Source organism: Montipora foliosa, chromosome 9 (assembly GCF_036669935.1).
Source record: "Montipora foliosa isolate CH-2021 chromosome 9, ASM3666993v2, whole genome shotgun sequence".
In the NCBI taxonomy this organism is placed as follows: domain Eukaryota; kingdom Metazoa; phylum Cnidaria; class Anthozoa; order Scleractinia; family Acroporidae; genus Montipora; species Montipora foliosa.
The window spans coordinates 28,157,554-28,172,891 of NC_090877.1; the positions used below are offsets into that span (position 1 = coordinate 28,157,554).

Sequence of the window (15,338 nt, forward strand, 5' to 3'; positions counted from 1 at the left end):
TTATCAACAATGCTGCCTAGGTAAGTGAAGCTCTCCACCTCATCCAGCGCTTCACCTTCCAGCATAATGGGAGTATCTGTAACTGTGTTGACCGTCCTTCCCACTATGGATCTTAAGGCCCAAACATGCTGAGACATCGGCAACAGTGCTAGTCTTTTCCTGCATCTCATGTTGCGTGTGCGAAAGAAGGGCCAGGTTGTCAGCATAGTCCAAGTCATCCAACTGCTTCCAAAGTGTCCACTGGATTCCATTTCCCCCTTGGGCTGTAGATGTCTTCATTACCCAGCAGCCTTACCATTTCTCAGTTGCTTGATAGCGTTTTGAATCTCCTCCTTTGTGGGTGCACTACAGTCAATGGGTAGGTCGCTGTCGGCGGGCTGTATGTCGGGGGGGGGGGGGGGGGGTCTGGGGGAGCAGGTCGGTTAAGCAGCTCCTCAAAATGCTTCATCGATCTCTTCTTCTGTCCCTCTAAATCATCCCATCCTTATCCTTCACCGGTCTCTCTGGCTTGCTATATTTTTCCAATAGGTTCCCTGACTAGCTGCCTCTTCAACCTCTGCTGCCAGCGACTCCAGATAGTTTTGTCTGTCTGCCTTACGGCTCCCTTTGACACTCCTGTTTACCCCTTTGTACTCCTCTTGTGCCTTAGCCTTTGCAGCTCGTGTTCGGCTGTTGTTAACAGCTGCTTTCTTTGCTTCCCTTTCCTCAATCTTTTTCAGTGTGCCTGTGGAAATCCACCCCTTGTGGTTAGGATTCCTTGGACTCAGCACTTCACTGCATGTCGATGTGACGGCTCCTTTCACTCTCTGCCACCTTACGTCGATGGTTTCCTCTTCCATAAGCTCCTGCAGAGCCTGGAACTTATTGGAGAGTGTGATACTAAATTCCTCCCGTTTGTTGGTATCATGCAGAAGAAAAGTGTTGTACCCCAAGCATTGGTATGTCCCCCCTGTCCAGTTCCTCCTCAGTTTGAGCTTCAATCGTGCAACCAGGAGATGGTGGTCTGAAGCCACATCTGCCCCTCGCCTGACACGCACATCTTGAAGAGTTCTTCGGAATCTCTTCCCGATGTACATGTGATCAATCTGATTCTCTGTCTGCAGGTCTGGTGATACCCAAGTCACTTTGTGTATCCTTCGGTGTTGGAAGGAACCCCCTCCTATCAACAGATCGCTTGCGGCACATGTGTTTACGACTCTCTCTCTATTATCATTCATCTCCCCTAAACCTAAACCCGGTAATTAAAAAACTCTGATATTCTGTGCTGCATTTGCAGATGGTAGAGCAGTTCCTTCTAACTCTGGTAGCGACCCCACAAGGAAAGGCTTTGGTGATATGAGCGGATGGTGATATGAGGATGGTCACACAAGAGCCTTCAAGAGTTTGACCTTGGTTTGAAACAGATATTCCCGTACTATGTCAGAGATGTTCTAGTTTCCAGAAGGTGGCCCATGCCAGAGCTTTTTGGCGTTTGAGGTCATTGCTACTTGACGCCACCATGGAACCCAGGTATATGAAGTCCTGAACCTGTTTGATGCTTTCGCCATATACCTTCAGAGGCTGAGACTGTCCTGTGTCAGCGCAACGCAAATGTATTCCATTTTGGGCACACTTATGATCAGACTAAAAACTTTGTTTTACAATAATTATCTATCATATGTATTTACATAATTTTTCCATTGTTTGCTACATCAAGCTTTTTGATATTTTGGCTATTTGTCAACAACATGGATCAACTATTTCTCATTAGTAGAAAACTGCGGTTGCTAGTAGGGGTTGCGACCACTAGCACTGAATCGTACTTCATCCAGAAGTGTGATAGCAATTGAAAAACAACATGACTAGCAGTTCTACAACTTCTTCATACCACATCGCTCGTTGCGTGGGTAACCAAGGAGTGCGTCTCCCAGTAGGATGTCAGGCTGGGATCGAAAAGAATGCTACTGGCAAAAACATTTTGAAGGATTGCCGGCTTAGAAAGACTACTCTTCTTTCAACATTCAACTGTCACACTCTGTGCTCCATTGGAAGGACAGGTGAACTAACTGCACTAGCTCAAGAACAGAACATTGATGTCATATGCATCCAAGAACATCGGATCTTCCATGATGACATCAAGTTGAAGTTCCATGACATGAAGAAAGGTTGGGTTATGATTACATCTTCCACTGAAAAAGCTACAAGTAACTCAACAATACGGGGTGTTGGCTTACTTCTCAGTCTGAAAGCACACAAAACACTGAATTCGGTAGAAACCATCAATCCTAGGACTCTCATTGCCACTTTCATTAGAAATCCTGCTGTTACTGTCATATCCTGCTACAGCCCCACCAATGTATCTAAAGTGGACGATAGAGAGGAATTCTATGCAGAATTATCAGAACTGACTAAGGCTGTTCCTAAACACAATGTATTAGTAATTGGCGGAGATATGAATGGAAAGATTGGCACAAGGGATGCTACGGGGTCAGTCTACAACAAAAACACCAACGAGAATGGGCAACTACTCCTAAACTACATGTTAGAATGCAATCTCAAACCGCTGAACACCGGTTTTAAAAAGCGCGAAGGTAAGCTTTGGACTCATACATCATCATCTGGAGCCAAATGTCAAATAGATTATATCCTGATAAACAACAAATATAACACCTTCTGTTCTGTGGGATCTGATCATCGTATTGTCACAGCTAAAATAAGACTACGCTTGCGGCAAAGTAAACCATCTGGCAAGAAAAAGATCAGATACAATTGAAACAAGCTTCTCAATGATAACAACATCAAAGACATGTATACTGTGGAAGTCTGCAACCGATACGAAGGTCTACAGGACCTGCGTGGTAATGAGAATGCAAACCAGATGTATGAGAATATCATGTCAGCCCATGAAAAAGCTGCAGAAACAGTGTGCCTGTGAAGGCCAACATAGAGCAACACGTTCCATGGGAAAATGAAAACATCATAGAAACAAGGGAAATGGTGAAGAATGCATATGAGGTATGCTTGAGAAGAAATACCTGAAGCAGTGCTGCAAGGCTTGAGGAGGCCAAACAAGATCTACACGAGTCTTACGATCGAGAACAAGAGAAGTATGTGAATGAGAATATTCATGCAATTACTGACGCTATTCAACACCCAAAATCCGGTCTTGCATGGGAAACAGTAAATGAGTTCACAAGAAGAAAGGGCACAAACAGGGGTCGAATAAAAGCTAAAAGTCCTGAAAAGCTTGCCAGTAAATGGAAGACACACTTCTCAAACCTGTTAGGTCAACCACCCAGTGTCACAATAAACGAACTGCCTCCATAATACATGAACCTCTCCCCATCAACACGGATAACATAACCATGGAAGAACTGGTTAAAAGTATCAAAGGTTTCAAAAATAGCACAGCAAATGGACTCGATAACATAGCAATAGAAGTCTGGAAAACTGGTGCCTTAAATCAACAATTGCTTGACATCTGCAACAAAACATTTAATGGTGATTGACCGAATATATGGGTTAAAAGTGGAATAATTCCACTGTGACTTAGGTGACACAGGAAACTATCGTGGTATATCCTTACCTGTCACAGCCGCCAAAATTTATAACAAGATTCTATTAGATCGAATAAGGCCTCATCTGGATCCTCTGCTCAGAGTGAACCAAAATGGATTTCGTACGGGTAGATCTACGCTATCAAAAATTTTAACTTTGCGTAGACTCATACAGTATTGTGCAAAAGTAATGCAAACGAAGTTCGGCGAAAATTGTCCTTTGTTCTCACGAATTTTCCACGAAAAGTCATCGAATTTTCGAACAATGTTTCGTAGGGTTTGAAGCAAGAAATTCACGATCTTTCTCGAAAATTCGAGATAGCGAAAGTCGAAGTAGCGAATTTTCGAGGTAACCAAACGAAAATTCAAAGCAGCGAATTTTTGTGACACGAATCGGCGGCCGCCACCAACAACATTGTTGAACAAGCGTATGTACGCGTAAATAAACTAAAGTTGTATCGAAAATAGATTCAATGATCCGACAGTTTAATCGGCTATTTCCAACGGAAAAAAAAAGATTGCCTCACACAACAAAAACTGCGATTGCTTCACAAGTATTTTGTTTTAGCAACTTTGATTTTGTAGTCGGCTTATCGATCGGTGAAACTGGGTGTGAATTCTGTTAACAGAAGACTAAAAGAAAATGTTTACAGAAGCCCGCTTTTCCAAAACAAAAAACGCAGAAGTGACACAGTGTTTAGACAAAAGTTTTAGTTTATGAAATAGTACAGCCTCAGCTAATTTATGGGAATATTTCTGTGCTGTTATCCTGAATCCTTGACTCTTAAGTTTTGCTTAAGTTTATTTGGTTTGAAAATTAAACACGAGAAAGATAGTTGTCTCCAGTTGCTGTACAGCGCACGACAAATTTGATGTTCACAGAATTCTGCGCACGCAAAGTACTCGTTTTTAAGTGTATTTTAATTTTGTGCGGTTAGTCTCTTCACTTGGCAAACTCAAATAAAAAACATACTATGAAGGGAGTTGCTGTGATTTTTCAAGTTGTCCCAAAGACTAATGCTCATAATTTATGGAAAGGCATACTACATTTGAAATGTGATTTATCATCTCCAATTTACACCATCATAACAACAAGATATTACCCATTTTTGAAAGTCCTTTCTTCATTTGTTCAAGCAGGTGTTTCCTCCATAACCAGTCTTGAAAGAGTCTCTCATTTTCCTGCAAAAAAAAACTTAAGCTTACACAGAAGTGCATGTATTTGGCTGGACTGAGGATTAATTAGCTTTCATGTGTATTTTTATTTAGGAGAAAATGCAAATTTAAGAGTTCATGTCAAAATTGCCATTTCTTCCGCAAAAATTAACACTTACTTTGCCGTCAAATTTCGCTACAAAAACCAATTCGTATCAGCTCAAAACCTCCTAAAAGCTCTTCTGTGCTATCTCTACATCTGGTTTACGTGATTTTTTCACAATTTGAATCATGGCTCGCATTTGAAATTATTTCAACTTCAAGATGCCTGGTTTTAGTTGACTGAAGGTACCCCTGAAACCACATTGTTTTTCAACACGCCATAAAGCTCCAAATCTAACAATATTTGCACCATTAACTCTATAAGTGATGAGCTTTCAAGTGATACAAAATTTCTTTGGGCAAATGTATACACGCTGCGTGACAGTTAATCAAATTCATGTGCTTTTGACCTTTTGACATCAAACGTCCTAATTTGCATATTCATCGAGTATGAAAAAAAAAGTCACTTAGAATTCTTGTTTCAACTTTTTTACGGCAAGAATCGAAATTTTGACAATACTTCCTACCTGTTCACGACTTAGTTGTTGTTTAGAACCTCGAATTTGACCTCAAATCGCACAAATAGTGTCAGTCAACAGTTGGTGTACATCCGATTACTATTCAATACGTTCATGTCCCATGGTCAGTTCACTTTAACAGTGATGACATTCTCTTATAATGGCCACATTGGCTCAACCTTTTTCCTGGTAACCTCATAATATCACAAACTGAATATCTGTGCCATAGGAAACTTTCCTGTGCAGCTAGGAACCATATTCCTTCAACGGCAATGTTTAATACACGAATTCATGTGACATCTAGCGATTTTCTGGTAAAGCGGTGTAAGACGCACGGCCCATAAACCAATAGTTTTGGCCTGAAGGAACATAACAGCAGACCAGTAGTGCTGTAAGAACAAATCAGTGTTAAGTTTGACTTTCATTGAGTTTTAGGATAGTCATACCCACCCTTCCCACGAATTGCTTTCGGAGGCCCTGAATAAGCATGGGAGTCGTACCCAGACCTGAATTGAGTGTGCTTAGTCTCAATTTCTATACTGACGCATAAGTTTTCAATGTCTCATTCATCACCATTTGTTTAAAATTATACACTAACGCAGCCTTCTCTACTTTGAGAGTGGCAAAGGGGTTTTCTGTGATTCATGATCAGACTACTTTACAGCTGTAATGACGACCAGTGACAGTTGTAAAATTCAGCGTGATGTGTGATAGACATTGGTTCAAAGAGTAACATCAAAAACTTGCTCTTTCTTTTTCATTTCCAAATTGGAAGTTAAATTCCCAGTTAGCTGAAAACTGTTAACATTGAAAGGAGCTCTTGTTAACAAAGTCTCTTTGACTTAAGTAACCATCAACTGAGAAAGCTACTTGAAAAACCCGGCTACCTGTACACACCTGTTTCGCGTTTTGAGTTTCTTTTCAGAAAATCAGGTTTGCAGATCTAATAAAAGTGCATTTATACACACAGAATTGTTAATAGAAAGAGTTATTATCGTCACTTCACCTTGATCTCACTATTTGCAACCCTTTGGTCAACCATGAAGGTTCATTTGGGTTTGCCTAAAACGAGGACAACCCAGAACCTGGAATCCGGAATAAGAACTTGAAACAAAGTCACTTAAAATGATCCAGCGTCTTGCAAATGTTTAGACTCAAATGCTGAGTAATTTGTCACATGCTGACTCCTTTTGGGAGGGGATTCATGTAGTAACTTCGGAAGAGCATCCAACTTTTTGGGCTTTTTCTTTTTCTTGATCTAGGGGTGATCGTGTTTTTGACATCAAGTATTACAGAAATTGTCTTTGGGCGCTCAATTTTCTTGATTACACTCGTTTGTTGATCTCTTGACCATCTGAGATGAAGGGTGCGTGCGACTGACCCTATTACGGAATAAGAATAGGTGTAGTGATGGTTTGAAATAGTATGTTTAAGCAACTAGGATGTTAAAGACATGTTTAAAATTTCATGTGAATCTCTCTAAAAGCCAAGGATTTCTGACTTCTATTGGTATATGCATTCCTATTCCAGAATATGGTCATTCAAATGTATCCTAACATTGTACGTGCAATACTTATGGAAAAGCATTTTACCACACGAAAATTGGATGTTGTAAAGTGTGACTATTCCACCTTGAAGAATGACGAATCCTACGTATATACATACGAGTCCAGCAAGAGAGAGTCTAGCTTTCGCCTGAGCAATCACAATCCAACAGTCCTAGTTCATAAAAAAAAAATGCACATTTGAGATGCAGAAAGGGTGGTAAACAGGCTTGGGTTTCTTTTCGCTCATTACAAAGAGTTGCCACGAATGTTCTTATTGCCAACTTAAAAAGGATTCCCTGGAGCATACTGCACATTAAGAGTACAGATCCAGATGAAATGCTATACATCTGGAATAAGCTTGTGCTTGATGTTATTGATACACATGCACCAGTCAAAAAGAAGCGAGTTAAAACACCTGATAAACCATCTTGGCTAACGAATGAAATTCTGGAAGCGATCAAACATCGTGATCATCTCAAAAAATTATTCGATCAAGGGAAAATCCCAAGGGGAACTTACAACAAGGCTAGAACAAAGGTTGTGCGTATGGCAAACAAAGCCAAGTTGCTGGCAATTAAAAATGAGCTTGAAGAAAACAGGCAAAACTCTCGTTTATTGTGGAAAGCGTTAAAAAAGCTCAGTCCCATTGGCAAGGAAAAATCAATGCCAAACGAACTGAGGGCTTCTCATGATCAAGCATTTTGTCTCCATTGCATCATCTGTTGTTGACAAAAATCAATCTCTTAATCCCGACCTATCACACATTAAGAACTTTGTGAACGTTAGGAAACCACCTACTACTAACTTTGAAATTCCACTTCTCGATGTCAATTCGTTAGATAAATTGATTAAATCACTCCCTACTAGCGTTGCTACAGGTCCCAGTGGAATAAGTACGTCATTACTTAAGCTCATCTCTCCGGCTGCTCTTGAGAGTCTTAGCAAAGTTCTAAATTGTAGCATTAAGTCTGGTATCTGCCCTTCTGCACTTAAACTAGCACATGTAACGCCAGTTCACAAATCTGGAGTAGCTTTTGATCCAAACAATTTTCGTCCGATATCCGTTCTTCCAATTATTTCTAAGCTACTCGAAAGACACATATGCACCCAATTAATGCTGTATCTCCGTTCATATATTGTCTCAACGCAATCTGAATTTCGACCTCATCACTCAAGTGAGTATATTGATTAAAATGACCGATGACTGGCTTGCGGCAATGGATCAAGGCTTTTACACTGGTGCGATTTTCTTAGATCTACGTAAGGTATTTGATGTAGTCAATCATGACTTGTTAATAGCCAAACTACAGACGTATGGTTGCTCTTCTTGAACATTACTTTGGTTCAGAAGCTATCTGTCAGACTGCCGTCAACGCGGAAATCTCGCAGGTTCTGTATCTGATACTAAAGTATTGCGTTCTGGTGTTCCACAGGGCTCAATTTTAGGCCCTGTCCTCTTCCTTCTTTTTGTTAACGACCTACCCCTTTCCTGGAAGAATAGTTAAGGCTTATTTGCTGATTATACTACCTTTTATGCTAGTGCCACATCAGTTCAGTTACAACTTCAACAAGATCTTTCCGATACAGCGACATGGACTAAAGAACATGGTATGGCAGCTCACCCAGAAAAGACAAAACTATATGATCATTGGTATTCGGCAGAAGCTGTCCCACTGTGAAGAATGTGCACTGTCCTTGTGGCTGGATGGTAGGAGACTGGAACAAACTCAGGATGAACGTCTCTTGGGCCTGGTCATTGACCCCTCCCTCTGGCCCGCATTTTAAAGTTCAAAAACGATGTGTGCATATTATTCTTGATGCTCCTTTTCAAACTAAAACTTTGCAGTTTTTCTTGAACTTGGATGGCTACCTATCAACCATTTATGTATTGAAAGGCGACTAAGTCTGTTTAAAAGAATCCTGGATGGACGTGCACCAGATTACCTGACCCAGAAACTCTCATCTTTCAAATTCAATAAGCCATATGATACAAGGTCCCCGATACCTTATCGCCTTCCTATTCCATGAACCAATAGCATGAAGCAGATGTTCTTATATAATGCTGTTAAACTTTGGAATGATGTTACCAGTAAATAGGATACCCATTTGCTGTGTGCAAATTTACGCCTGACACCTTTAGGATTGACAAAGTTTTTTAGTTTATTTGGTAACATTTTTCGTCTCTAGTTTTATAGTACTTAACTACTTCTTTATTAGTATTTTAGCATTTCGTATTCAAGTATTTTTGTATTGTAATAGTTTAGTACCTTAATATTTTAGTATTTGAGTAATTTATTAAATTAGTATTTTAGTTTAACAGGGCCATAAGGGAGAGTACAGTTTTTTTCTACTGTAATTATGCACCCTATAAATAAAGTGTTCTAAAGTCTTCTAACACATCGGAATCAGTGGCAAATGATTTCGCTTAACACACATAGACTGGGTCTGCTCTCGACATCTCTATAATGGAGGCAGTATTATGTGTCACAACTTCTTGATAAGAGAGTTCTCACTGTAACCATGTTCAGCTGCAAGTACAACAGGTTTCCCTGAGAGTCAAATGTCTCCTATAAGTTTAAAAAAAAAAAAACATACACACATACCAACGAGATGCTTTATCAACATGTCTCCAATGTTGATTTTTTTTGCTTCCGTAGTAACTTTAGCCTTTGCTTGAGTTTCACTGTGTTCCAGATTCCGGATTCCAACTCTTAAGCAAATCCGGTTCATTTAATCATAACGCCAATTTCCATACCTTAACAACAAACGGCTACAGATAACTTGTTTTTCAGTTGCAAAATCGTCAGATTGAACATAAACTTTAAAAACTTGCCATCGTGGATATTGTATTCATTTCTTGCCACACTCCTATGCCATCACTATATACCATCTGATTTTAACCCCTACTAAACATACATGTACACACATACACACCACTCTTAACACCCTGGGTACCAGCACCTGACTCTATGGCTGTCTTCATATGTCTCATATGGCTGGAAGTTTCAACATCAATCCTCAGAGTTACAGTAGTCGGGTATGCTTTGATGTCAATTTTGATTGTGGGCACTTTTCCGTCACACAATCCTTTTCCACCGTTGGGGTGCTAAATTCTACCTTGCATCTCTTGAAATGGCCTGCGGAACTCTGAACCTTGTACCTCCAGGCTCTGGTTGTTGTCCAGATTGTCATTGACTTATGTCAAACACTAAAGCAGGCATGTACAGGTAGGGATGGAGAGCTGGTGGGAGAACGAGCGCAGCCTCCTCGTTCTCCCGCCAGTTCTCCATCCTTACCTGTACACGCCTGCTTTAGTCTCCGATTTCTCTTCTCCTTTGAACGCCTGTCCGTTTGGAATGTAATTTGGGAAATGCTCTTACCATTTGTGAGAATCGTTCCGTTTCCAGGCCCTTTCTCACAAGATTGAGTAAACATGCCGGATGGAATGCGGAGTTGTAAAATGGTAAGCGCCATTCTCATCCGGTTGGTCATTAGATTTGGAAAATCGCTTACCTTTATGCAACGATTGTTCCATCCGGATTTCTTGGCTAAATGGTAAGCACTTGTCTACACACGTCACGCTGAATTTTACAACTGTCACTGGTTGTCATTACAGCTGTAAAGTAGTCTGATCATGAATCACAGAAAACCCTTCTGCCACTCTCAATGTAGAGGAGGCTGCGTTAGTGCATCATTTTAAATAAATAGTGATGAATGAAACCTTGAAAGTTGATGCAGCATAGAAATTGAGACTAAGCAAGCATGCAATTCAGGTCTGGGTAAGACTCCTATGCTTATTTCCTCTGAGAGCAATTTCGTGGGAAGGGTGGGTATTATTATCCTAAAACTTGATATGTAAAGTGAAACATAACCCTGATTTATTCTTACAGCACTACTGGTCTGCTGTTATGTTCCTTCAGGGCAAAGCTATTGGTTTATGGGTGGTGCATCTTATACTGCACATCAACCAAACCTTACTGGAGGGTCTGCCAGGGTAAATTCCTACAAGCCACAGCACTTAAAGTGAACTCGCGACAAACAACATCCTTTCTTTAAATTTCCGACAGCAACGGTCACAGCAACGTGAAACATTGACAAAACACTGACACAAGACCTTTTAAAATTCAGACAAGTAACTGAGTCATACACAGGTAGGAAGCATTGTCAAAATTCTTGCCGTAAAAAAGTTAAAACAAGAATTCTAAGTGACTTGTTTTTCATACTCAATTAATATGCAAATTAGGACGTTTGATGTTAAAAGGTCAAAAACACATGAATTTAATTAACTGTCATGCAGCACATATACATTTGCCCAAAGAAATTTTTATATCACTTGAAAGCTTATCACTTAGAGAGTTACCGGTGCAAATATTATTACATTTGGAACTTTATCTCATGTTGAAAAACTATGCAGTTTCAGAGGTACCTTCAGCTAAGTAAAACTAGGCGTCTTAAAGTTGAAATAATTCCTGATGCAAGCCGTGATTCAAATTTTGAAAAAAATCACGTAAACCAGATGTAGAGATATCACAGAAGAGCTTTTAGGAGGTTTTGAGCTGATATGAATTGGTTTTTGTAGTGAAATTTGACGGCAAAGGAAGCGTTAATTTTTGCGGAAAAAATGGCAATTTCAACACAAACTCTTAAATTTGCATTTTCTCCAAAATAAAAATACACATTACTTAAAAAACTATACAGTGCATTTAAAGACATAATAGGCTACATCTGGACAAAATCTGAGCAAAATCCATTTTTGAGCTGTGGCCACGAAAATTCAAAAATGTTTGATTTTTACTGACACACACTCTTAATAACAATTTTAACAACAAGAAATTTACATGTATGACCTCCTCACAAGGCAAAGTCCCATGATTTTTCAGGGTTTAAATTTGGTATTACCAGTAACTTCAAAATTGAAAATAATGATCACCGGAAAAAATTTAAAAGCCTTAGTTTTAAAGCACTGGACCATTGTCAGAGCTATTAATGACTTTCAAAAAGAAAATGGAGGAGAAATAAGACAGAGAGCCTGCAAACATTTCCCAGTTACATTGTGTGATGGTAACAAACAATGTCAATGTGATTCAATGTGTTTTGTTGTTACCTTGATTTCAGAGGAGGCTGTATAGCTGACATGAACCACTGCTGTGGTGAGATCATCTACTCTAAGCTCTGCCTCTTTCAACAGCATGTTAATATGCTTTGAAAGGTAGCTGTTAGGTACTGTAAGATTAACAACAAAATGATCGAACCTGTTAAGTTCAGTCCAGGTTTGTTCACTTTTTTCGTACAAAAGCAAAGCCGAGTACAAATGCTTTACTACTTAGGGTGACTGTTAGTTTTTGATAAGAAGAAAAAAAAATTACCTGGATGAAAACCTCTCGGTCTGACAAGAATGGAGACACCCATAATTATGGTGTTAAATGCAGGTATGAATCCCTGGCCACATAGGTGGAAGGATTAGAATAAAATATGTGCCATGACAAACTATAGAGACTTCTTCCATTTTAATTGAAAAATTAAAAGGAATTTTAGTGTATTTTTGTGTTTTATGAAACCTACTCATAAATTTTGACAATAGCAAACTCATGTGCTTGCCCCCATCGCTTTTCTTACTTTTGGTGCAGAAAATTTAGGATTCTCTGTGAAAGTGATCATTGCAGTTGTGAAGCAACATGAGAATTTGTGAAAAAAGCCTGAAAAAATCCAGGCTGAAACAGGATGCGAACCCTTGGCTGTGCAGAATTGTCCCGCAATTGCTCTAACATCTAAGCCATCAAATCATCTGAAAGCTGGTCACTTGTACTGAAAGTTCATACTTGTATCCACTAATAGGAGATTGTATAATAAAATAATGAAATTTTTATATACTGTAATTATTTGAACTGCAGAGTATGCAGGTCTCATTGAAGTTGTGGAGAACCTTGAGCAGTTTGGAAAGAAACCTGAAAATTTTCAGGCATGAATGGGACTCAAACCGAAACCTACATACCCTGCAGTTCAAATATACAGTATGAACATTTCACTGTAATCTTCCTATGGAAATTTGGATTTGAAGCAAGCCTGGTATCACATGAATGGACATCATTTGCACTTTATTTTTTTATCAGTATTTGACTAGCTTAATTGGATAACAGTTTCCCCAGCTCACAATGCCATTTAGTAGATAATGATACTACTTTAGTGTGTAATATTCCTGCTCTAAGGATTTTATATCACTTCGCTTAATTGAAAAGACAAGTCTCTGTGCTGTGATATTTTTGAAACCCAGTCTTACCTTGTAAGATTACAATATTTTTACAAAGAAAAGTGTATTGAATGTCGGGAAAAATATTAGTACTTCATAACTTTTCCCATCATTTTACCATCACTTTTTCGCATCACTCACTATTTTAGTTCTTCCACCTGACCGGAAAGTCGTTTAGAGTGTTTGAACATTACCTAGGGACTTGGAATGCCCTGAGTAGATGCCCATGAACTCAAGGACTTGAGAAGGGCCTATAGTTTTGGATGCTGGAGTAACATGCTAAAAATCTGGAGACACAGCACTTTTGAGGGTTTGCAGATAAAAAAACCGTCTAATATGTGAATTAGGTGTTGAAGGCCATAATTGTGCTTAAGAATCCATTCGATACTATTGGGCAGTTGGTTGAAAAGAAAACGGGAAAAAACAAAAACCAGTATCAATCGGAAGGCTGACTTCAGGTTGGTCTTAGCCATGAAGGCCCCCCTTCCAAGGGACTGGATGATATTAATTAATGGCGTCATCCACCCAAACCAAAGAGAATGGGTCCTTGGGGATGTGATCATTAATGCTATCTCCCTGCGGGTATGGAAGGGTGATAAATAGTGCACCAGTCAGGTAAGTGTTTCTTGGGAAATACCCCTACTGGGTGACATTGTAAGGCAGGGAGATGGGGTGAAGAGTAGGGCCCTACTAACCGCCCAAGGTTTACTTTCTTGTTCAAATTGAAGGTAACCTCTGGATGCTGAACAGCAGAGATCAGGTTGGGGCAAAGACAGGGGAAGTGGGACCAGAGTAACCTATGCATGCACTTTCCATGAGCGTACATAGAAGATGAGATACAAAATTTAATGTATGGTTTGGATGGTTAACTAATTCCAACTCTAACTTATCAATTTTAATGGTGGTAGAAACCTGTGGCTTGAGTAAACGCCTGCACACTTTCACTTTATTCTTTGCTGCATTTGCTAGAGGAGGAGGACCAAGAGTGACTGGAGCTATTGGAAGGCAGTGTGGTTGCTGGCCAAACAGTGCTGACAGACATGCGGGTAGTTAGGCTTGTTGAAGTCAAAGCATACGGTGGACTGGACTTGACGAGGTTTTCTGTGGACAATTGTTCTGAGTGTGGTAATGACCCCAGCAAACAGAGCAATGGGGCTTAGCTAAACCCAAAAATGTTACGGTCCACAGCTCCAGGTCACGAAGTCCCAGCTAATGGACAGGTTTTACGGTGCATATCAGCCAAAGTGCTGGTCGTACGAATACCAAGCCAAGCCCTTAAACGTAGTTACCGCCCTACTTATAATTTGCTGCCTTAGACCAGCATGAATGCCGTATAGACATCCACTTCCTGACCACGGTAGCAGGGAACCCATGGGGCTTAGGGCTGAATCGTACCACCTTAGCTGAAGTTCGTGGGTCTGGGTCTCATTAAGCGATCCGGGTAACAACAACCCAAGGTCTATGTACCATACTTATTCAGCTATAAGCCGAGTGATTTTTACACAAATCCTCACTCAATTTGGGCAAATTTGAAGCCGTAGAAGGGTTCTCGGCTTATAGCCAAGTATTTTTGGATAAAAAGAATTTTCTCAGCAAATTAAAACAGTAACAAATGATTGTGTGATCGGGATCGATCTTATTGCTCGTCTTCTTCCTTGCTGTCTGTCTCAAATTTGTTGTCCATTTCCTCGTCTTCACTTGTTTTTTTTGTTCTGGAATATTCTCGTCGAAGACTGCATCGTCTTCTGTGCCGTTGAGTGCGTTACAGAGGTGCCACAAGTCTTGAACGAACGCCTCACCATCTCCTCGGGAATATCGCGCCAAGCCTGTTTTACCCATCGAAGGAACGAGGAGTCTGGGAACGAGATTGCACCATCTGTTGACACAGATCTTGTAAACAAGCTTGTCACATGACACTATAGCAGACTTGAGACAAAAACGCAAGTGGATTTCTTCTTGTAGCGACATTTTCCAAGCGAAAAAACCGTACGCATTAACAGGAAAATCTTACCTTGAATTCTTTGCTCTGAAAACCATGCCAAAGGTCGTTGATTGAGCTCGGGATACGCTCCCCGATGAGCTCCCCGTTGAACACATTTGCCTTATCTTTCCTCCAGCAACGGAACCATCGACTCGCTGATGCCGGCGATCTCGGGAGTTATTTTCTACAGCTTCTGCTTTGGCGACTATTTTAAGTTTAAAGGCGAGGTTGTAAGGTTTCCAGTCGAATAAC

At 40.1% G+C, this 15,338-nt stretch overlaps 1 protein-coding gene across 2 annotated transcripts in view; it reads right to left on the bottom strand.

Moving 5' to 3' along the window:
- The window catches only part of LOC137969397 (ankyrin-repeat and fibronectin type III domain-containing 1-like), a 210,957-nt gene that overhangs the window by 86,423 nt on the left and 109,196 nt on the right, over positions 1 to 15,338 (bottom strand). For both annotated transcript variants that reach the window (XM_068815613.1, XM_068815614.1), the window contains exons 10-11: positions 11,963 to 12,081; positions 4,640 to 4,718 (exon numbers count right to left, since the gene is read on the bottom strand). In XM_068815613.1, the coding sequence (XP_068671714.1) occupies positions 4,640 to 4,718; positions 11,963 to 12,081 (198 nt within the window). The remainder of the gene's footprint in view (positions 1 to 4,639; positions 4,719 to 11,962; positions 12,082 to 15,338) is intronic.